We start from the raw sequence: 24,649 nt of genomic DNA on the forward strand, positions 1-24,649 counted from the left end.
GATGGAGTCCTATGTACTGGATGGTCACGGCTCATTTAAAGTCCCACTTTTATTTTATTCCTCTTTCACTATCCAAAACTAACCAAAAAATATTTTCTGAGATTAGGCTTTTAACTTCTGTCTTCTAGAATTGAGAAGCTGGTGGATGGGGCCCGGGACCCCAGCGAGTTTCTGGAATGGCAGCGGCAAATGCGGGAGAAGGATCTGGAACGTCAGCTGGCTGAGATTGAGTGCCGGAGGCTGGAAGGGAGGCTGAGCCGAGAGGAAGCTGTTCTGGCCCGGCAAAACCTCATCCAGGAGAACAAGAAGAAGGCCGTGATGAAGAAAGAGGAGGTGAGGTGAAGTAGGCAGATTTGTAAGAACCACTACTTCTGCGCTTGTGAATTAAAGCTGAGCTCTGGGAAAATTTCACAACTACTTGCACTGCAAGGGTCAAATGCAAATTTTTGCCTATGGTACCATTTTTAAAAACATTTTTACTTACCTTAGCCCTTGCTTAGGCAGACTTCCTCTACTCTGTGTGGCCAGTCCCCAGAAGCTGCTTCCCTATGGTGTCTTGTCTGTCGGTCATAATCCAATACAGTTTTTCTCAACCTTTTTAACATATAGGGACCCTTGAAATAATTTTCTGGGCTTAGGGTACCCTTACTAATTCATAGATCTACAGCTTACAATACCTTAGTGTGATGGTTACTAGGACGAATGCTCCTTATATTTGTGGTCATTGGGAACAAACCCCTTACACATAGCTAAAACAATTGTTGTTGTCATTAGTTACTTATCTAAAAAGGCAAAAGTTGATCAAGGAACACCTAGCAATCTCTGGAGGAACCCTAGGGTTTCATGGAACCTTGGTTGAAAAAGGCTGCTCTTGAGTCAACCCAGGACCTACAGTCCTGCATTGTGAGTGAGGACCTTAAGTGCCCGTCCCCAACCCTGAGCATTGGAGGAAAGAGTAGAATGCCAGGAAATAGTAGGGACCCAGGGACCTGGTAGGTAAAACTGCTTTTTAAAATGGTACCCTAGACAAAATCATTGTTTAACCCTTGCAGTGCAGTTTTAACATTTTTATGGAGCTCAGCTTTAAGAGCCCTTTCACACCGGGCCGCCCATAGCGTCGGCGGTAAAACGCCGCTATTTTTAGCGGCGTTTTACCGTCGGATTAGCGGCGCATTTTGGCTGCTAGCGGGGGTGCTTTTACCCCCGCTAGCGGCCGAGAAAGGGTTAAAACCGCCCGCAATGTGCCGCAATAGCGGCGTTTTGCCGGCGGTATCCCAGCGCTGCCCCATTGATTTCAATGGGGAGCAGCGGTTGAGGAGCAGTAAACACACCGCTCCTTCACCACTCGAAAGAAGCTGCTGGCAGGACTTTTTTTTCCCGTCCTGCCAGCGCAGCGCTCCAGTGTGAAAGCCCTCAGGCTTTCACACTGGAGACAATGCTGCAGCTGTTTGAGGGCGGATTGCAGGCGCTATTTTTAACGCTATAGCGCCTGCAAAACGCCCTCGGTGTGAAAGGGGTCTAAAGCATGATGTAAAGCAGGTTGCCACTGCTGCAAAGTCGTGTAATTATTCAGAACTATTGTATAGCTCTGAGGTAGATGGGATTCAATAATCTGTATTCTGTTGCCTGTCTCTATGTGTGGCATTAATCATTACAAATCCCATTCTAGTTCTTAAGACAAACAGCCTCATCCCATCTGTGACAACAATAAATAATCACAAATAATAGTCATGCTGCGATCGTAAACTACATCAACAGATCTCATTTGCCGTTCTTTAATTCATTAGAGTATTAACGCAATAGTAAAGCACAGAACGCAAAGGCTGAATGTCACAGTTAATATACAGTAATATCTCCGCTGATAATTCACACAGCTATCATAAAGAATAAACCTCTTACAGGAAACGTGTAAAGGATAGAAATACGCAGACTAGTGGCTTGTTTTTAACTAGTTCAGGATCTCGATCCTTTCCCCCTTATGTAAACAGGATTTATCTTCTGTGGGATATTCAGCACATCGTCTTTATAGGACATCTACTGTAATGCTCTATAGCAGATTTAGTTGTAAACACTTACATATACCACAGGAGCTTAGAAGAAATCTCCCAAAGTAGGCAAAATTCCCCTCTTAGACTGCTATCACTGAAACAGCTGTCCCGATTGAAAAATTTATCCTCTCTTCTTGTTCTAATAACAAGATTGTATTTGCCCTCACTTTCATAGTGACAATAGTCACCAGTTCAGATATACAGTGCCTTGAAATTTTCCACATTTTGTCATGTTACAACCAAAAACAAATGTATTTTATTGGGATTTTATGTGATAGACACAAAGTGGCACATAATTGTGAAGTGGAAGGAAAATGATAAATGGTTTTCAAATTGTTTTACATATATCTGAAAAGTGTGGTGTGCATTAGTATTCAGAGTCAATACTTTGTAGAACCACCTTTCACTGCAATTACAGCTGCAAGTCTTTTTGGAGATGTCTCTACCAGCTTTGCACATCTAGAGTGAAATTTTTGCCCGTTCTTCTTTGAAAAATAGCTCGAGCTTTGTCAGATTGGATGGAGAGTGCTTGTGGACAGCAATTTTCAAGTCTTGCCACAGATTCTCAATTGGATTTAGGTCTGGACTTTGATTGGGCCATTCTAACACATGAATATGCTTTGATCTAAACCATTCCATTGTAGCGCTGACTGTAGGTTTAGGGTTGTTGTCCTGCTGAAGGTGAACCTCCTCCCCAGCCTCAAGACTTTTTGCAGACTCCAACCAGCTTCACTGTCCCTGCTGAAGAAAAGCATCCCCACACATGATGGTGTGTTCAGGGTGATGTGCAGTGTTAGTTTACCGCCACAAATAGCATTTTGCTTATAGGCCAAAAAGTTCCCTTTTGGTCTCATCTGACCAGAGCGCCTTCTTCCACATGTTTGCTGTGTCCCCCCACATGGCTTCTCGCAAACTGCAAACCGGACTTCTTATGGCTTTCTTTCAACAATGGATTTCTTCTTCTTGCCACTCTTGTATAAAGGTCAGATTTGTGGAGTGCATGACTAATAGTTGTCCTGTGGACAGATTCTCCCATCTGAGCTGTGGATCTCTGCAGCTCCTCCAGCGTTACCATGGGCCTCTTGGCTGCTTCTCTGATGCTCTCCTTGCTTGGCCTGTCAGTTTAGGTGGACGGCCATGTCTTGGTAGGTTTGCAGTTGTGCCATACTCTTTCCAATTTCGGATGATGGATTGAACAGAGCTCCGTGAGATGTTCAAAGCTTGGGATATTAACCTAACCTTGCTTTAAACTTCTCCACAACTTTATCCCTGATCTGTCTGGTGTATTCCTTGGCCTTTGTGATGCAGTTTGTTCACTAAGGTTCTCTAACAATCCTCTGAGGGCTTCACAGAACAGCTGTATTTATACTGAGATTAAATCACACACAGGTGGACTCTATTTATAAATTAGGTGACTTCTGAAGGCAATTGGTTCCACTAGATTTTAGTTAGGGGTATCAGAGTTAAGGGGACTGAATACAAAGGCACGCCACACTTTTTTTTTTTTTGTAAAAAAGTTTGAAAACAATTTATCATTTTCCTTCCACTTCACAATTATGTGCCACTTTGTGTTGGTCTATCACCTATAATCCCAATAAATTAAATTTTCGTTTTTGGTTGTAACATGACAAAATGGGGAAAATTTCAAGGGGTATGAATACTTTTTCAAGGGGACACAGGCAGCAGCAAGAACTTGATAGAGGGTCTGTTATAGCCAAAACAGAAGAGAAAAGTTTTGCCTTTCCATTCTCTTTAATAGTGTATTAATGAATACAGAGCTGCATTCATTTGTGTCTGTTATATCTGCCTAGAATTTAGATTTAATTAGAAAAAGTAGAGAGAGAATTTTCTTTACCCATGCTGTAATGTTACATAACTTGGGAAAAAAAGATTCTGCTAAATTGAAAGATGAATTTTTGTTTTAATTAATTACGGTAATACTTTTTTTTTTTTTTTACATATTTAATGCTTTTTTTTCTTAATGGGGAGCTTGATTAGTTTGGGGTGACCTTATCCAGTCCCCTAATGCACCTCTGCAGCAATAGATAATAACTTACTGTATAATAATGATCAACTGCTCAATGTTATCAGCAAACAATAGATCATCATTTCATTGATCTTTTGCCCTGCTCCAAAATGGCCTCTGAAGCTCACAGTAAATCCTAATGCTGTAAAAAATAAAAAAAATCACCTGGATTTTCATGTAGTAAAAATGCTTTAATTCTTTAAAGTGGAATTGTAGCTTGGTTGGGGGTTGGCAGCTATTGCCATAATGCACATGTATGTATAGCTTATAGGCAACATTATGGCAGAATTATCTGGATTTGCCCTCCTATAGGGTTAACATCTCCAAGCTCCCCATCTCTGCTCCATCTACCGCCACTGCCATATTCTCCAGTGCTTTTTACAGCCCAGCGTCCTCTCTCTTTAGCCATTGAGTGGCCACTGATAAAGTACGCTGGAGTTACATTGTCCCAGCAATTGGCTTTATTCTTGGCATCTTACAAATACCATGAATGGGCCAGCAGTGTACACTGCAATGTGCTGCAGACAGTGTACAGGAAAAAAAAAAGGATTTTTTTTTTACCAAAAAGCTGTACCTCCTGGCTAGCTTTTTTTTCTAGCTCTGTGCTCCAAATCACTCTTATGCCCTGTACACACCATAGGATTTTCCGAGAACAAATGTTCGATGGGAGCTTGTTGTCAGACATTCCGACCGTGTGTAGGCTCCATCGGACATAGGAGTTTCCGCCAAACAAAATTTGAAACCTGGATCTCAAATTTTCCGACTACAAAATCTGTTGTCGGAAATTCCGATCGTATGTTCACAATTCCGACGCACAAAATTCCACGCATGCTCGGAATCAAGCAAAGATGCCGTACTGGCTATTAAACTTCATTTTTCTCTGCTCGTCGTACGTGTTGTACGTCACCGCGTTCTTGGCGTTCGGAATTTCCGACAACATTTGTGTGACCGCGTGTATGCAAGACAAGTTTGAGCCAAAATCCATCGGAAATAAATCCAGGATTTTGTTGTCGGAAAATCCTATTGTGTGTACAGGGCATTAGGCTGCTATCACACCTAAGCATCGTGCTTTTGAGTATTTTTTGGAGTGTTTAGTCACGTGTTTTTGAGTGTTTTTGCACAAATTTGTACAGCATTTTTTAAAGTGTTTATGGGCTTTGGCGTTTTAAGGAGCCGGCAGCCACCAGCTTCCTAACCAGTGACTCATCCCTGTTGTCAGCAGAGATTAAAAAAATGCAGCAACCTTCCCGAATTGAGCTACAAAAAAAAGTTTTTGAGCTTCAAGTGTTAGGCTTCAGTGGAGATGGGAACCATCTCCTTAAAGAAGAATTACATTTTTTCTCTCTGAACGGTTTGTAGCTTTGAGCTACAAAACTTTCAGGTGTGAATGGGGCCTTACTGAGTGCTATTTAGTAAGATTGCAAGGCCAAGTGCCAATAGATTCAGCTTCTGTGCTTAGTGCTGAATCGTGTCTGGAGTTTCCAATGTACCCACAATGCAAAAGCCTTATGACTGTACTAAATAGCAATCCTATGAAGCACTGTGTTGCAGGATTGTTCATGGTCTTCCACTTATGCCTTTGTTGTATAGGCACAAAAGCTGATGCGCCAGTATGCAGAGAAACGCCTACAGGAAGAGAGAGAGATGAGAGATCTGGTAGAACAAGTGTGCGAGGGGCGCAAAAATACCAAACAAGCACGCCTGAAACTCCAGAAATACAAGCAAAGAATAGGTATGTGGTATATAGAGTAAAGCTGGCCAAAAAACATTGGCGGTTAAAGGCGAAGACCTTCCAAACCTGAAGTTTCAGTGCTGAAGGATGGTAGCCTTTTGTGGCACACGCAATCGTTATAGCTCTATTAATTCACCACCGATTGGTGTTTTAACTGTCAACATACATCTAATATTTAAATCACGTAACTGTCACCACAGTGGGACTCATTTATATAAACTTGACTTTATGACTTGGCGTTCATGTATGTGATTTCCAAGCTAGCCTGGTGAAATACAAGATCTCTTTTTGACTACATGCTGTTTCCCACTAGCTCTGATGTAGATAACTATTATTTTCAAGTTGCTGATGCCAGTGGGGTCCTTGAGATCAGAAGTCTGATCTGTCCAGTCAAAACATTTACCCAGCCTAGTCTTGAGCTCAAGAGGATTCTAAGAAATCCACAGGTCACCTGGAGGTTCATGTTTTCGTATCTGGCACTGGACCCACCACAAGTTAGATATCCTGACAATAGCTACAGGAAGAGCCTTACTGGATCATCTCCATAAGATGCTCAAGCCAATGTGACTCTAGTTTAATTATCTGAATACTGAGCAACACTGTATTTTAACCATAGTGATACTAACATGCATGCCCATTAGCTAATGCACTAGAGTTATCTTGGCAAAGAGATAAAACATTCAACTGTGCCAAAAATCAACTTCTGCCACTTCTTAATAATTTAAAATGCAAGAAACTGACTTTTTATTCAGGACAATGAGTGGAGCCAGTGGAGTAATAATTCTGTTATGCTTGTGTGGTCAGCTATGTTCAGAAATTATGGTTTACAGCACAGATGCAACCTAAATGTCTATCTTGCATACAGATGTTTTAGCTTATTAGCATCCATCAGAGCAAGATAAGGAAACCATAATGTTGCTAGTGTAAGGCTTAAGGAAGAAAAGTAGTTACATTTACAAACCATTTATACCTTATTTTCAGTGCAAGAGGTGACAGAGGAGAGCCGGGAGCTGTTACGACAAGCTCTGGAGGATGCTGAAGAGGAACTGAAGAAAAAATTTGAGTTGATTCGTGAGATTCGAGCCATGGAGTCTGTGCCGATCATCAGACACAAGTTCGTAGATTTAACAGAGGTGAGTAAGTGAGAATGTGCGCAACATCTTGGCATCAAACGATTTTCTCTGTGACCTCATATACTGTGATGGTCAGTTTTTTTTTTTTAAACCGCCAACTTAATATAACATGCTGCAAATGTGTTATGTTCTACAACTCTGAGATTTTCCTAGAGCTGCCCCCATCCTTTCGATCACTCTTTCCCAATCAGACTTGCCCTAATTTTTCACACATGTAAACAGTCCCCCAAAACTCACTTGTTGAAGAATGCATTACCCCTTTTTCTCTTTACTCCCATTCATCTCTGAATAACCATCATCCCGGCACCTCCAGTCATTGCCATCTGCTTTATCTATGGTATTTAGTACCCCCCACCTCTTAGATGGTAACGCCAGCCATAGATGGTTTGAATCTTGGCCAGTTCAGCAGGAACCGGCCGAGATTCTTGTATAAAGGTTTTTATTGGACATATAAATCAACATAATGATACATATAGACAATGAAGGACACATCATGTATACATGTTTGGGTAGATTATAAAATTTCAAACAATACTAGTCTGAAATAACAGAATTTGCCCTAGATCCCAAAATTACACTAAGAATCTTATAAGATCAACACATACTAGTATTATAGGAAAATGCTAAGTTCCACTATTTTGCAGGAACCGGCCGAGATTCAAACCATGTATGGGCAGGCAGAATGTACCAAGTTGCTTCGAGCCACTTGGGTACAACCTGCCAGATTTACTTACAGTTATCGTTAACGGCTGCTATAGCCCCTAGCAATAATCACTGTCATAACAACAATAATATAAAACCAACAAGAACCATTCCCCCATATTGTGTTGCTAAAGGATTAATGATATCAGTCTTCCATCCCTTTTAGACTGCAGCACATGGGCTGAACTGTGAGATGTCCATAGCAGAGCTCCATGAACGACTGTCCCTGCTGAAGGAGGCTGAGAGGAAAGCAGAGGAGGAGAAAAGGGATCAGATCCTGGAGGAGAAGCAGACCAAACAGCAGATGCTTCTAGACACCTTGGAGCAGATCTCACTGCACAGGGCAGCTATGGGGAAAGCAGCTCTTCTCAAGTTAGTGCAATGCATTGACCTTTCTTCAAGGGGATATAATAGTGGTTATGCTAAACATGTCTGATTCATATACCCAGGGCTTGAAAAATGCAGGCAACAAGCCTTTTATTATTGACCTCATAGGGTGCAAGTCTTCACATTTTTTTGGAAATCAGTTTTTTCTTGACATTCAGTGCAATCAAGCCGAACCATGCTTTGTAGTTCTTCTTTGAATCTTAGAGATTTGTGCAAAAGAGCCAAGCCCATTGTAAACTGGATTTCCACTTCTGTTTTCAAGTCTGTACTGGAAAGATAAGCAACACCGAAACAGGAAGTTTCCTGTGTTAGAGCAAGGTGGAATTCCAGGTATGGATACTGGATATCAGTGAAGAAGACACCGCTACTCCAGTGATCTCCACTTGCTTGCAGGTTCCATACCGAGTGGCTGCCCTGCTAAATTCTGAACCCAGGAGGTCAGCTGCTTCACACCAGAGCCATTCAGAGAATGCTTTTGCATTAGTTGAGTGAATACAAAGCGTTCTCTGATTGGACAAAGCAGAGGCATGGCGGTGACTCTTACGATGGGCTTGGCTTTTTTTTTAGCACAGGGCAAGCCACAGTTTTGAATCAAGAGCTATTTAGCATTCTGCAAAGTAGACCTATGCCCAGATGATGCACGCTAACGTATTTACATATTCTAAACAAACAGTATCTCTGTAAGCATTGTTGAGACATTTTAAAATCACGTTTAGCTTCATAACACAGTTATTGAAATCATGTTTTTTTTTCTATGAGAACAGATCTTGGTAACCTTCTAGCCCCCTATTGTAAACAACCAACAGTTGTTTCTAAGCCAGTGGTAATCACCTTTCTTAGGGCTTTTTCACATGGTACGGATGTATGAGCATCAGAAATTCCTGGCAGAAACAAACGGGAGGATGGGCTGTATATCATGTGCGTGTATTTGCGACTACGCACATACATTCTTCTTTTTTTTAATCAAATATTTTTTATTGAGAAATGTTTCCATCTTATACAACAGTACAAAAATTAATTTTCCCCCTCCTACCTTCCCCCTACTGGCAGGTTACTTACTCTCATATGCTGCATTTGTGCCGCCAATAAATAATTTCTCGGGTGTGGTAATGCTAGCCCTCCTTCCTCTCTCAGTAGCTGCAATGTTTGCAGGCGGATTCTGGCCGGACCATTTTTCCAAACCAGCTCTCTAAAAACACTATAAATTTTTTTGAACCAGTGCTTTGGAACCCAACCTGGGGAGTTTTGCAACAGGTACAAAATCTGTGGCATCCAAACCATTTTAATTAAATTACAATGGCCAGCCACCCAGAGAGGAAGCCGGCTTCAAACCCAGCATTTTTATTTTAATTTTGTCATGAGTGGGACTATATTGCTAGCTATATATTGTCTCGGGTCTTTTGTTATATTAATACCTAAGTACTTAATTTGGTTTGCTACCCTTACTTGAGGTATCTGTTGCAGCCGGGGCTCTCTAAGAGGATCTATTGGCAAAAGTACAGCTTTTTCCCAACTAATTACCAACTCGGAAAGTTGCCTAAAGTCTCTAACTATATTCATTTCTACTCCCAGGGAGGTCTGCGTATCCCCCAGAAACAGCAACACGACGTCCGCGTATAACGCGACCTTCTCTTCTCCCGTTGCCCTCCTGAATCCCTGTATGTTCGGGGAGGATCTTAAAGCAATGGCCAGTGGCTCTATTGCGAGGGCGAAGAGCAGAGGCGATAATGGGCACCCCTGTCTCGCCCCCCTCGCCAATTGGAACCACTCGGAGCACTCTCCATTTATTCTCACTTTGGCCCTAGGTGCCTCATATAATATTCTAATCCATTTAACAAATTAGGGCCAATTGAAATTCCACTAATACTTGCCAGAGATAGTGCCATTCAAGGCTGTCAAAGGCCTTAACCACGTCCAGTGACAAGATAGCCCTTGTCCCCTCATTTTCCGTTGGTAATTGAAGGTTTAAATATGCCCGCCTTATATTCACACTTGCAGCTCTATCTGGTATAAATCTGGTTTGATCCGGATGTATACGTTTTGAAATTATTCTGTTTAACCTTGCCGCTAACACCTTTGCTAAAATTTTTACGTCTGAACATAAAAAGGATATTGGCCTATAAGATGCTACTTCAAGTTGATTTTTCCCCTCCTTTGGCAATACAATAATTGTTGCTCCTGTCATAGATGGAGGTAGTTTACCCTCCCTGGCCACCCAATTGAGTACTTCCAGTAGTTTTGGAAGCAATATGCCTCCATACCGCTTGTATATTTCTATTGGCAGGCCGTCTGGTCCTGGGGCTTTCTGGTTTGCCACGGCTGCTGTTGCACTTTGTAGCTCTTCTATTGTTATTGGGGCCTCCAGTCCCTCTCTATCCTTTTAGAGTGACGGGATCCTCAACCTCAAAAATCACACATCCCATCCTCTACATTTGCCTGTGATGTACTGTACAGGTTTTCGTAATCATTTTTAAATGCATTCACCATTTCTGATACAGACCTGGTGATCCTGCCCTCCTCGACCAAAATGGCCGGTATGATAGATGAAGGTGCATTTGCCTTAACTATTAGGGCCAGGATTCGTCCCACTTGTTCTCCCTCCCCAAAAAAAGCTTTGTTTTTGAAATAGCCTCTTATTTTCTGCTTTCATCAAGACCTGTTTCTTATATTCTTCCAGTTTCTCCGACCATTCCCTATGCCTTTCTAGCGTCAGGTCCTCCACGTACCATGCTTCCGCTACTCTCACTCTCCCCCCAGCGATGATCTCCTTTGCCCTTATTTGTTTCTTGATATATGAGATTTGCTGTATCAACACACCCCGAAGGAACGCCTTCAGGGTATCCCAGATCTCTCCCAACAGAGCTGACTCCACATTTACTTCTACAAACTCCTCTAGGATGGCTGCTATTTTTTCTGAATCTTCCATGAGCTCCAGCCAAAAGGGGTTTATTTTCCATTCACTCCTACTATAACTATTTTTATTGAAAAAAAAACACAGGTGAGTGGTCTGAAAGACCTCTCGGTTCATAATTTACCTCCTCTATCATATTCAAAGCCTGTTCATTGCATAACACAAGGTCAATTCTGGATAATGTGGAGTGTGTCTTAGCGTAACAAGAGTACTGTCTTGCCTCCGGATTCCACTTCCTCCAAATATCCACCAACCAGTCTCCCCACAAAATTGGAGGAGCGGGCTGCTAGGTATAATGCCCAGCAGTGCTCCAGGTGGAAACCTGTTCAGACTCTTGTCCATGGTCATATTACAATCTCCTGCCATTATAACAGGTACTTTTGGTTTGTCCATGATAAACTTAATTCATTCAGAATCTCTATGCAAAATGGCGGGGGACATAAATGTTAGCCATTTAGCCACACCCTGTCCTGAACCGAGCAGAAAAGAAAAATGTATCGTCCATACTCATCTATCTTGCCTGCAGGAGAAAGCCACCCCTGAATCTACCAAAATACTCACCCGCCTCGAATAGGAGGTGTGAACAGAGTGGTATTGTACCTGGTAGTTCCTGCGCTTCAAAGTGCAAATTGTATCTTTCTCGAGGTGTGTCTCCTGCAAGCAGAGTATTTTGACCTTACTCACATCGGCCATACAAAAAATTGCTAATCTTTTAGACGGATCCCTCATCCCCCGAACATTCCAAGAACATATCTTTAGCCTTCTGGTTTGCCTCAGGAACCTCTCTCTCCTTTCTCTAGTAACTGTCATTTTTCTCTCTTTTCTGCTTCCCCTTTTCTGACCTAAAGTGCTATTTCTTATGTTCAGGTGCAATATCAAAAAATCATAACTTTGTGGATCTTCCCCTTCCTGCGTTACATCTAAATATATGTGACTTCCACCTCATCCCCTTATCCGCCTTCATACTCTCAATCATCCATTCACACACTCCAATCTCTCCCCCCTCCCCCATCCAACCCCCCTCTTCCTCTACCTGCCCTTCTTTGGGCCCATACCGAGGGCTTCTAAAATGACTGTGTCTTCTAACCAAGGTAATATGTGCAAATTCTTTTGTGATCCATTTCTCTTGTGTGATACTCGCCCCCAAACTATGAGAGAAAACCAAGTGCAAATAAAACAATCAATTCTCCACAGAAAATACACTTTTGTTGATCCCCTTAACTGTTTGCAACCCCCCCAGCCGCTCCCACATATCACTTGTGTATAATTGTCCAAAATAAAATAGAGTTTACAAAAAGAGACCCCCCCAAAAAAGAAGGAGGAGTTCGTAAATGAAAAAAAAAAAAAAAAAAAAAGGAAAAAAGGTCTCTCCCTTCTCCCTTCTCTCCTTCCAGTTATGTAGATTTATGTAGATGTATTGGCTCTATATTCTTGTAATGTTTCCTCCCCCTTCTGTAGTCTCCCTTTCGTTAGTATCCAACCAGTGTGTCACTTCTGTAGGTGTGTTGAAAAACTTAGTTCCCCCAAGGCTGTTATCCGCAGTCGTGCCGGGTATAGCATTGCATAGTTGATTCTTAGCTGTTACAACCTGTGTTTACTTTCTCTAAACCTAGCCCTTTGTTTCTGTAGCTACAGGGGGAAAGGTCGGGTATATAGAAATCCTAGCGCCATTAGACAAATATGTTTTTCATCTCTCTTGCTTTTTGAAGAATAGTAACTTTATCCTTATAATATAAGAGCTTAATAAGAAGGGGCCTCGGCTGGCCTCCTGGTGGCGGTGCCCTAAAAGGAACTCTGTGTGCTCGCTTAATTGCAAAGAAGTTTGACAGAGACTCTTTGCCAAAAATCCCTTTAAGCCAATCCTCCATATATTCTATAGGGTTAATGCCTTCACTTCGCTCAGGGAGACCCACAACCCTTAAATTTTTCCTGCGCAAATCGATTTTCCATGTCATCCATTTTATATATACACGTTCAGTTGTTCACTTATAAATTTTATCTCTTGTTTTATCGGGTTCACATCTTCTACCGAGCTGAGTCTCCCCTCTAAAGCGGATGTCCGCTCACAGACCTCTTGTACATCATGCCTTAATAGTGACAAATCTTCTTTTTATGCATTTAAGTTGGTCAGACATTTCAGATAATGAGGACTTACAGTTGTTGATTGCGTGAAAGAGGTCTTTCAAGGATGGCTCTTCCTCTGTTCTGGGATTGACACCAATATTTCTCCCTCTGTCATTTTACTCACTGCATTCTCACTCTCCTGAGCTGCTGCTGCTGGGCCCTGGCTCAGAGGGGCCGGTCTGGGAGCGAGATTGCTGTGCCTGCCCACCCTTCGTGGGTGTCTGGCCCGGTGTATGGGCGAACCACTCCAGCTTGGCAGCTGTCTGGTTCCCCATTTCCATGCGCTGTGTTTGTGCGCCGGCGCCATCCTACGTGGCCGTCTCCTCTGCTCCCCGCTTCCTGGTCATGGCGGAAGAAGCACCCGGCGTGCTCAGGCACCCTCTACCGCTCTGTCCCGGGTATTCGCTGTTGTCTTTCACAGGAGAGCACGCCGCTAGGACACACCGCGGGAGAGCGTGCCGCCGGAACGCACCGCGGGACCGAGGCATGGACCCAGGCTCACTCCACCTGCCAGCCAACTGTTCCATCGTTCAGCGCTTCCTCCTCTCCCCAACACACCGCATTACCAGGTGTTCAGCATGGGAGCGGGTTTGAGGTCCGGGCTACTGTGGCCTCTCACCTCAACATCCGGTCACACCCCGAATCCCAAACTCCACATACATTCTTATAGTTTTATTTTAATAAAGGAAGCGTGGCATGTGTGTGTATTTGCACATACAGGCGCAAAGTACTGACCAGGAATGCAGATTTTTCTATTTTACTGAAGAATACGCAGCACATGTTTACGCGTCTGTGTGTACAGGCACATTGTAAACAATGCACTGCATTTTAGCTCAGTAAAAAGAAAAAAAAAACTCTGTACTGAGCATTTTAAAATTGCTGTGTGCAAGAAGCCTTACATAAAAAAAAATGTGCATTACAATCCGAGCCTACAAAGCATTGCAACAGAGATCAGTGGATTGTGGGTGCAATGCACAGGATCCTACAGACTATTCCTGTGCTGATGTGCTCCACTGAGAACTACAAGTCCCTCTGGGTGGAAGATTGGACTTGTAGTCTCTCTATTCTCAGATAACTGTGAATGGATGTTGCGGCTGTGTGACAGAGCCAGCTGTGCCAAGTTGAAAAAAAAAAAAAAAACAGATCTGCAGGTAAAAAAAAAAAATTATGGTTCAGATAAGTGGGTGCCCAATTGAGGCCCCCTGACATCACCAAATGCACCCCCATATATTCCGTGAATGTAATGCTACAGAAAGCTGTCAGGGAGAGACTGAGGACATGTTTTAGGATACATAGATAAGAGATACCCTTATAGGAGGCTGCTAGAATTCACTGCTAATACAGCACCTTTACAATTCCTTCTTGCACATTTGTGCCCCCTACAGCCCCCTTACCTATTTTTTGTGGCATAATTAATATTTCTCTCAGCAAGATCCACTTAAAATCCATTTAAATCCATGGAAAAGCAAAACTTAAAAAGAGCAAAGGGATGAACAGTGCAAAAAGAAAAATAAGATGGTGTGAATGAAATAAACAAAATCGTTTAAAAACTCAGTCTAAAGAATATTTTTACTTTACTGGCTTGAGCCTATGTAAGATAAAACACAATGGGGGGCAAGCAGGGGCCCAGAAGGCCTCAGAATAGGTGCCAAAGGGCCACATGCGGCCCCTGGGCTGCAGGTTGGGGACCAGGGTTCTAACTTAGAAATATACTGAAACTCGGCATTGGAGTCTTGTGTGGATCCTTGAAAAAGAATAACTTCACATTAAAAGTCAAGTTCCTCCACCCCAAACTCGCTCATCCACACTATATTGAAAAAAGTATTGGGCCACCCCTCCAAATCATTTGGTGAAGGGTGGAGTATGGCGTGGGGTTGTTTTTCAGGGGTTGGGCTTGGCCCTTAAGGCGGCAGCATGCCAAGACATTTTGGACAATTTCATGCTCCCAACTTTGTGGGAACAGTTTGGGGATGGCCCCTTCCTGTTCCAACATGACTGCGTATCAGTGCACAAAGCAAGCTCCATAAAGACATGGTTGAGCAAGTTTGGGGTGGAGGAATTTGACTGGCCTGCACAGAGTCCTGACCTCAGCTCGATAGAACACCTTTGGGATGAATTAGAGCAGAGACTGCAAGCCAGACCTTCTCGTCCAACATCAGTGCCTGACCTCACAAATGTGCTTCTGGAAGAGTGGTTAAACATTCCCATAGACACACTCCTAAACCTTGTGCACAGCCTTCCCAGAACAGTTAAAGCTGTTCTAGCTGCAAAGGGTGGACAACTCAATATTGAACCCTACGGACTAATGCCCCGTACACACGGTCGGATTTTCCGATGAAAAATGTCCGATCGGAGCGTGTTGTCGGAAATTCCGACCGTGTGGGCTCCATCGGACATTTTCCATCGGATTTTCCGACACACAAAGTTGGAGAGCAGGAGATAAAATTTTCCGACAACAAAATCCGTTGACGGAAATTCCGATCGTGTGTACACAAATCCGACAGACAAAGTGCCACGCATGCTCAGAATAAATAAAGAGATGAAAGCTATTGGCCACTGCCCCGTTTATAGTCCCGACGTACGTGTTTTACGTCACCGCGTTCAGAACGAACTGATTTTCCGACAACTTCGTGTGACCGTGTGTATGCAAGACAAGTTTGAGCCAACATCCGTCGGAAAAAATCCTAGGATTTTGTTGTCGGAATGTCCGAACAAAGTCCGACCGTGTGTACGCCCTATAAGACTGGGATGCCATTAAAGTTCATGTGCAAAGGCAGGCGTCCCAATACTTTTGGCAATATAGTGTGTATATACTGTATGAATGAATGAATATATATATATATATATATATATATATATATATATATATATATATATATATATACACACATATACATACAGTGGGGAAGGAAAGTATTCAGACCCCTTAAATTATTCACTCTTTGTTATATTGCAGCCAATTGCTAAAATCATATAAGTTCATTTTTTTCCTCATTAATGTACACACAGCACCCCATATTGACAGAAAAACACAGAATTGTCGACATTTTTGCAGATTTATTAAAAAAGAAAACCTGAAATATCACATGGTCCTAAGTATTCAGACCCTTTGCTCAGTATTTAGTAGAAGCACCCTTTTGATCTTATACAGCCATGAGTCTTTTTGGGAAAGATGCAACAAGTTTTTCACACCTGGATTTTTAGGTCTCTCCAGAGATGCTCAATTGGGTTTAAGTCAGGGCTCTGGCTGGGCCATTCAAGAACAGTCACGGAGTTGTTGTGAAGCCACTCCTTCGTTATTTTAGCTGTGTGCTTAGGGTCATTGTCTTGTTGGAAGGTAAACCTTCGGCCCAGTCTGAGGTCCTGTACTTGGCCACATTCATCTTTCCCTCGATTGCAACCAGTCGTCCTGTCCCTGCAGCTGAAAAACACCCCCACAGCATGATGCTGCCACCACCATGCTTCACTGTTGGGACTGTATTGGACAGGTGATGAGCAGTGCCTGGTTTTCTCCACACATACCACTTAGAATTAAGGCCAAAAAGTTCTATCTTGGTCTCATCAGACCAAAGAATCTTATTTTCCACCATCTTGGAGTCCTTCAGGTGTTTTTTAGCAAACTCCATGCGGGCTTTCATGTGTCTTGCACTGAGGAGAGGCTTCCGTCGGCCACTCTGCCATAAAGCCCCGACTGGTGGAGGGCTGTAGTGATGGTTGACTTTCTACAACTTTCTCCCATCTCCCGACTGCATCTCTGGAGCTCAGCCACAGTGATCTTTGGGTTCTTCTTTACCTCTCTCACCAAGGCTCTTCTCCCCCGATAGCTCAGTTTGGCCGGACAGCCAGCTCTAGGAAGGGCTCTGGTCGTCTCAAACGTCTTCCATTTAAGGATTATGGAGGCCACTGTGCTCTTAGGAACCTTAAGTGCAGCATCTGTGCCTTGCCACAATTCTGTCTCTGAGCTCTTCAGGCAGTTCCTTTTGACCTCATGATTCTCATTTGCTCTGACATACACTGTGAGCTGTAAGGTCGTGGCCTTCTTTCACACGGGACGGATCCGTGTTGATCCGCCCCGTGTTTATCCGCTGCTCAGCGGGGATCGCTCCGCTTTCCCCAGCTGAGCAGGCAGATGACAGGGCGGGACCCGCACACTGTGCAGGGACCGCCCTGTCAGATCTCCGCTCTCCCCTATGGGGGATCGGAGGAACACGGACCGTCTGTCCGTGTTCCTCCGATCCGCTCTGCAGACGGATAGAAAAATAGGATTTTCTTCCGTCCGCAGAATCGGACGAGAGCGGAGGCGGACGACATCGGGTGTTAGCGGATGTACATCCGCTGACACCCGCTATCCCATAGGGATGCATGTATGTCCGTATTTCATCCGAAAACGGATGGATGAAATACGGACATATGGTCCGCATGTGTGAAAGGGGCCTTATATAGACAGGTGTGTGGTTTTCCTAATCAAGTCCAATCAGTATAATCAAACACAGCTGGACTCAAATGAAGGTGTAGAACCATCTCAAGGATGATCAGAAGAAATGGACAGCACCTGAGTTAAATATATGAGTGTCACAGCAAAGGGTCTGAATACTTAGGACCATTTAATTTTTAAGTTTTTCTTTTTTAATAAATCTGCAAAAATGTCAACAATTCTGTGTTTTTCTGTCAATATGGGGTGCTGTGTGTACATTTATTGAGGAAAAAAATGAACTTAAATGATTTTTGCAAATAGTTGCAATATAACAAAGAGTGAAAAATGTAAGGGGGGTCTGAATACTTTCCATCCCCACTGTGTGTATATATAGATTTATATATATATATATATATATATATATATATATATATATATATATATATATATATATATATATATATATATATATATATGTGTGTGTTTATAATTTTTTTAAAGTGCTATATTTGCTTTTGTTGATCCCTTAATCATTTCGTTGAACACAAGCAATCTGTGTTTGGCCACGTACAAAGGCTAACACCATTTTCTGATATACATGCAAGTCCTTACAACTGTACAAATCTTGAGATAATTGCAGATGTGTATTCACAGTTGGCTGGAACGTCACCGGAGCATGTAATCCATCATCATGCTGCTCATTGTCCTAAACTCACCAGTGGAAGAGCATCTCCATAGTGTTCATTATCATCTTCTATAGCTGGGAATTAATTGGAGTCATTCATTATAAAGGGAATTTTAGCAAAGAAACAATGCAAAGTTGACAAAAAGCATCATGGCAGTTATTTTCCATTCCAACAAAATCCTTTGTATAAATGTCCAGCCTTTAATTGTTTATCAGATAGCTGTTCCCCTTATCCACACAGAGACATATCTCCCCTAATAATGCATAGACGGGAATGACAGTCTGGTGATATGCTGGCACAGTGTGGGGCAGGACATGCACAATGTTCTTGTGCCAGCTGCCTCTTGATGGGTAGGTAACAAACGCACTGTCAAATCATTACATTTTTCATGTACTGTGATAGTTATTAGCACCTGCTTATGATTTTATAAGCCCCGTCCTATATATTTTAAGCTCCACCCCCCACATATATGCATTTTACAAAGGCAGTTCGAGGCCATCCATGGGAAAGCATACAAACATCCCACTCAGGATCCTTTAGTACATTATAATTTATGTTCCCGTAATTAGAATAAATAATTAAATGCATGCTGGGGCAAGCTAGAGCATAAATCAGTTCTGAAGTGCACCCTTTTTTAAAGCTCCTCAAATGGCTGCTCACAGCAGTTAGTGATAATTTATCCTTAATTTATCACAAAGATTTCCTGCAAAGCGTTTGCAATTCATAAAACCATGTATTATGTAACATTAAATCAGAACATTAAACTCAATATATTTGCTAATGGGCCTCTGCTGTAGACTCTGCATATATCCTTGTATCCTGTAGTATTTATAATACATCGTATCAGAGATGTAACAGTCACATACACCTGATCCCCATTTTTATACAATCTCTCTTAACTTCCCCAAAGTATGCAAATATTCCAGGAGTTCAGAAGTGCTCTTGACGTGAGCTTGTGCTTTGCTTTGCCTTCTCTTTGTGCTCCTGCTGATCTGTGCCACTACCTGAAGCGAAGAGAGTTAAGCTGACTGTAGATGGATCAAAATTTGCCCGGTTCAGCAGGGACTGGCAAAATTTCAATTCATCTATAGTCACTCCCACTCAAGAGAAGTGGACCTAATGAATGAGACTGTTGGAAATTAGCGCCTGCAGCCAATTGGCTGCAGCACTGATCAGTGTATTCTGAAAGTGGAGGAGTCCCTGCTGTTAGAATACAATAAACTTCCTACACCCACCCTGCTTTTTTGGATTGGGGAATCCAAAAGTGGGCTTCAGCCCACTGTCTGCTGAAAAGGGCGGAAAAGGATTGCAGAACAAACTGCACTCCTGTGATCCACAGAAGAAGTACAGCCAAACAAGCTTTGGCTGTACTTCTCCTTTAAGCTCCAAGCCAACATTTGGAGCTTACACAGAGCTGGGACTCTCTCCCCCACCCCCATTGGGTAGAGTTTGTGCCCGAGTGGCCAGTCAGCTAGCACTAGCACCAGCACTGTTATGTGGAAGGCACACGGTCCCCAGAACTTAAAGTATTAGGGATTTTGCCATAAAGGAAAATGCAATAGGTTTGTTTTAATGCCCCCCTCATCATCAACACATACTTATCCTTTGCTTTCCCACTACTCAGTTCAACTGCTGTCAGAGAAGAAAATATCCCATACTTCCAGGTATAAAGGAGCATGTGACTCACTCTACTTCCTCTCACGTGGCAGCACTAGTTCTAGGGCAACTGGGCTATTGCTGTCGCATGGGGTTAGGAGTCCTCAGACCTTTGTAAGCTCTGACTAGAGACCTGTGGAGCTTACACAGGAAAGGCAAGTATGTGCTGATGGGGACCAAAGCTTTTTTTTTTTTTTTTTTTTTTCATTTAAAGAAGCTTTAATAAAGGTATATAGCACATGAGACAAACTATTCCAGATTAATTGAGTAAAAAAAAAAAAAAAAAATAGGAAACAAGCATAGAGAATCCATAATTGCTCCATATTGAGATTCATAGTTACAGGAGTTATTGCTGAACTCCATTATGGAAGCAACATACTGAGAGGTGGCAAAGACTGTAGGCCCAGACGAGCTGATAAATGAACAACAGAACAGTGGTCGTAATTGTATACCAGCCACGGAGAATTCTGCCTACTATCAGATCGATCGGACACAGACCCAATGTATCATCCAACCATGGGCCCCAGAGTTTTTCAAATTTGTTGAGACAGCTGCTGTGTTGGTAGCTGTATCTCTCCAGTCTAAGGGTATCACCCAAACACTGCAGACATTCCTTATGAGTAGGAGGGTCCCCTGACTTCCAATTTAATAGAATAACCCTGTGTGCCTAGAACATTGCCCTTCCTATTGCCTTCCTTGCCCACGTAGGTAATTGTACAGTGTCAAATATACCTAGTATACAGTGTTTAGGGTCTATCTAGATGGAGGCCTGAAATGCTGTATTTTGAGTGCGCGCAACTCTCGCCCAGTATAGATGTAATTTGGGGCACCTTCACAATAAGTTAATTTGATTTCCATGATCCCGGTGACAATTACTGCGTGTGGGATCCTCAAGGATGCCCATCTTAAAGAGTTTCAATGGAGTATAGTAAACTCGCAAGAGTATATATAGCTTCATAAGCTTTTGCGTTACCTTGAGGGAATATATTTGTCCAGCCTGAAGGGCCTCTTCCCACTGATCTTCCTTGAAGGGCCCAATATCCTATTTCCACCGCCTCGTTACCTTTAGGAGATGGTCTTTTAAAAACTCTGTCAATAGCATGGCGTAGCATCTGGAAATAGATCTTTTAGTAGTTGTGGTTCTCCTTGAGGTTAAATATCGGGGTTGGGGATTAGCACCACACAGTATGTTCCTCCTGGGCTCTCACTGCATGTTGCAGTTGGAATTAACAGAAGGACATATAATATTGTAGGTCAACAAAAGTAGGTAGCGAGCCATTCCTAAATATATGATGTAGGTGGATAATTCGAAATTCTCTCCACCAAGAGCCAAGTTGAAATTTGGGACCGAAGCTTTAAAATATAACTAAATTTCATTTTGGTTAGAGTAGAGAGGGATTGAAAACACCTGTCAGGTTTTTATTGCTGTGTGCGTTTCCATTAGGGAGCTTCACCCTCTCTGTTTGTCCTTTTTACTATTATCTTCCAATGGAGACACTAGTTCTGGTGACAATCAGGGATTCCCTCACTTTGGAGGGATTCGTTCTCACTTTGTGTTTTGGCTATGGGAGAGGAAGTACTTAAAATCTCCCCAATGGGACACATGGCAAAACAAAACAAAGCTGGTTATAACCCTGCTTTACTCTACCCATAATGAAAAAATTTCTTGCCTTTAGTTCTACTTTAACCACTTTCTAACTGCACCATAGCCAAAAGATGGCTACAGTGCGGCTCTGTTGTTCTGGTAGGGCGTCCTCCCGGAACCACGCCCCTTACGGGCACGCATATGGCGTGCTCTGTGATCGCTGTGTTCATCGGGCACAGCTGATTGCAAATCGTGATATAGGGCCAATCACAGCAGCCCTTTACCACGTGAGCGGCTGTGTCCAATCACAGCTGATCGCAGTGTAAACAGAATTGCCGGTTATTGATATTCCTCTCCTCACATGCTGTCACAACATGAGTAGAGGAGAGCCGGTAATCAGCAATCCCGACAGGGGACATGCACATAGATAATCAGGGCACTGATCATCAGTACCCTGATGATCAATGCCACCTATCAGTTTCTATCAGTGCAGCTTCATAAGCGCACATCAGTGCAGGAGAAAAAATAACAGAAATTAAGAAAAAGGGTTATTTTTCACAATTTGCCATCTTTTTTCATTTGTTTAGCAAAAATGTAAAAAAAACTGGATTTAAAACCACCAAAAGAAAGCGCTATCTGTCTCAGAAAAATTATAACAATTTTATATATGAGTACAGTGTTGCATGACTGTGCAATTGTCATTCAAATTGTGAGAGTGCTAAAAATTGGCCAGGGCAGGAAGGGGGTAAAAGTAGGCAAGTGGTTAAGGAAAACCTGTTGTTTTACCCTGCAGGCTCAAAGCACAAGCTTGCTTTAGGGCATTCCAAAAAACATATAATCATTTGTAAATAAAATAATAACTGGAAAGCCTTAATGGTGCATATAGTATAATCATAGCAGACCATGGGGCAAAGAATCACAGGGTCCCCGGAGCTGTTGGAGCAATGTTCAGCAACACGCACTGCAGAAAAAGTGACTCAGCTTTTGTCCTCACTGAGAACATTTTGTATACCAAAAGTTCTGCCTTAAAGGAAAAGTCCAGCCTAATGCCGCGTACACACGGTCGGACTTTTCGGCTACAAAGGTCCGACAGCCCGTCCGACAGACTTTCGACGGACTTTTGGCGGACTTGCGGCGGACTTTATAACGAACAGACTTGCCTACATACGATCACACAAAAGTCCGACGGATTCATACGTGATGACGTACACCGGACTAAAATAAGGAAGTTGATGGCCAGTAGCCAATAGCTGCCCTAGCGTGGGTTTTTGTCCGTCGGACTAGCATACAGACGAGCGGATTTCTGGGTCCCGCAGAGTTACGACGTAAAGATTTGAAGCCTGTTCCAAATCTAAAGTCCGTCAGATTTGCGGCTGGAAAAGTCCGCTGAAAGTCCGGGGAAGCCCACACACGATCAAATTGTCAGCCGGATTTGGTCCGTCGGCGTCCGTCGGACTTTTGTAGACGAAAAGTCCGACCATGTGTACGCGGCATAACCCTAAAATCATTACATCTATAGACATCCACTATCTAACACTAACCTATCTAACCCTGTAAAGAAGAAATCAGTATACATGCCTTTTTTGAAGCCGCTCTGGTCCGGTCTCTAGCGGTGGAAGCTCTGCAGAGGACACAGCCGACAACGGCTGTGAAATAAATGGGAAGTGATGTCACCCATAGACTTACTATGGGGCTCCCATTGTCGGCTGTGTCCTCTACACCCATCTCCACATCAAAGCCACAGCTGACAGCTCAGCATGGGATTGGACCAGAACAGCTTCAGAAAAGGAATGTATACTGGTTTCTTCTTTACAGGGTTAGATAGGTTAGTATTAGATCATGGATGTCTATAGATGTGTGGTTCGGGGAAAGTTGTTAGGTGGGTGTGGGATAGGCATCCCTGAATAAGTGAGTGTTCAGGGCTGATCAGATATACCGGGGCAGGGAGTATCCACTGACCCTCATTCCTGAGGCTGATCTTCATAGTTCAGCTAATGAATCAAGGGTGTATTTATAAATTTAAAAAAATGCATAGCTGTTCATCCTCTGAAACTGCATATACATGTGTTCTGTGCAAATAGGGGCAAAAACAAATGTTGTTATTAGGATATTGTCTCTCCAGGTCAAATGTTCTTCATATACAATAAAGTGAGGCAAGGGAAATACTGAATTATGGCCACTAGATGGAGCTGACTATCATAGTAAAAAAGTATTAATTTCCTATGATCATCAGCTCCATCTAGTGACCATAATGCAATATTTTACAGATTCACTCTGTTCTATATGAATGAAAATGAATTGTTCTGGAGGAAAAAAAATAGCCCAATAACAATTGTTTTTTGTCCCATTCACACAAAACAAATGTAAAGTTGCAGTTTAATATAAAAAAAATATGCCGAGCTATTTGTCCTAAGTACACCCCACCAATAAATATAATTATACATGATTCAGTTCTTACAAGATGCAAGCTATTTACTTCATCGTCAGCCAGCAGTGACCCACATCCTCAGGTGTTTATCTCTTATGCACATTACTTATGTTAAAAGGTATTAAAACACGCTCAATTTTAAAATATCCAGCAGAAAAATCACTCCATTACCTGATTTATTTACCAGTGGCAGTATAATTACCTCATTTTCCAGACAGCTAATTTACATGCAGACACGGTGCAGCTGCACTAATAAATGCTGTTCGAGATGCAGGAGTGACTTATTTACATGGCACAGCTGCAGCGTCCCTTTATCTGAATCTTGTATCTCTGGTGGCAGAACCATCATATCGGCTTAAAGAGCTAGATTTGTGATTTTACTTATATTCTGCCACCTCCCATTTTCACTTTTTTCTTAAAGTGGTATTAAACCCCCCCAAAAAATGTAACATATTGCAGTTTACCAATCCTTGGATGTGGGGGCTGCAATAGTTTTCTTCTTTTTCAGGCTCCCCCCCCCCTTTATTTCACTTGGTGATCCTGCGAGTAACACACTTCCTGTCTTAGGGTGTCTCCACTCTGGATGGAGAAGCAATGGAGGTATCTTTGGGCAGCAGCATTGTCAAACTGGGGAGAGGGTAGTGTTGTATGTACTAATCGATGTAGATGTCCTTGAACTCCAGCTAACTTTTTAAGCAGTTACAGAAACCGCTTTCTTTATTGTTTTCAGCATAGAGATTTTACATAAATAAATAAAAAATCGGAACATTGTAATCACCCCTGTCAGTGGTAAATAGATTCAACCCTCTAATATCGA

The 24,649-nt window shown here is 42.6% G+C and overlaps 1 protein-coding gene across 1 annotated transcript in view; it reads left to right on the plus strand.

The window, feature by feature from the left end:
• Window positions 1–24,649, plus strand: part of CFAP99 (cilia and flagella associated protein 99) — a 145,887-nt gene that overhangs the window by 101,109 nt on the left and 20,129 nt on the right. The window contains exons 11-14 of the mRNA XM_073610912.1: window positions 129–333; window positions 5,665–5,806; window positions 6,788–6,939; window positions 7,808–8,013. Of these exons, the coding sequence (XP_073467013.1) occupies window positions 129–333; window positions 5,665–5,806; window positions 6,788–6,939; window positions 7,808–8,013 (705 nt within the window). The remainder of the gene's footprint in view (window positions 1–128; window positions 334–5,664; window positions 5,807–6,787; window positions 6,940–7,807; window positions 8,014–24,649) is intronic.

The sequence above is a fragment of the Aquarana catesbeiana genome, linkage group LG01 (genome assembly GCF_042186555.1).
Source record: "Aquarana catesbeiana isolate 2022-GZ linkage group LG01, ASM4218655v1, whole genome shotgun sequence".
Lineage (NCBI taxonomy): Eukaryota > Metazoa > Chordata > Amphibia > Anura > Ranidae > Aquarana > Aquarana catesbeiana.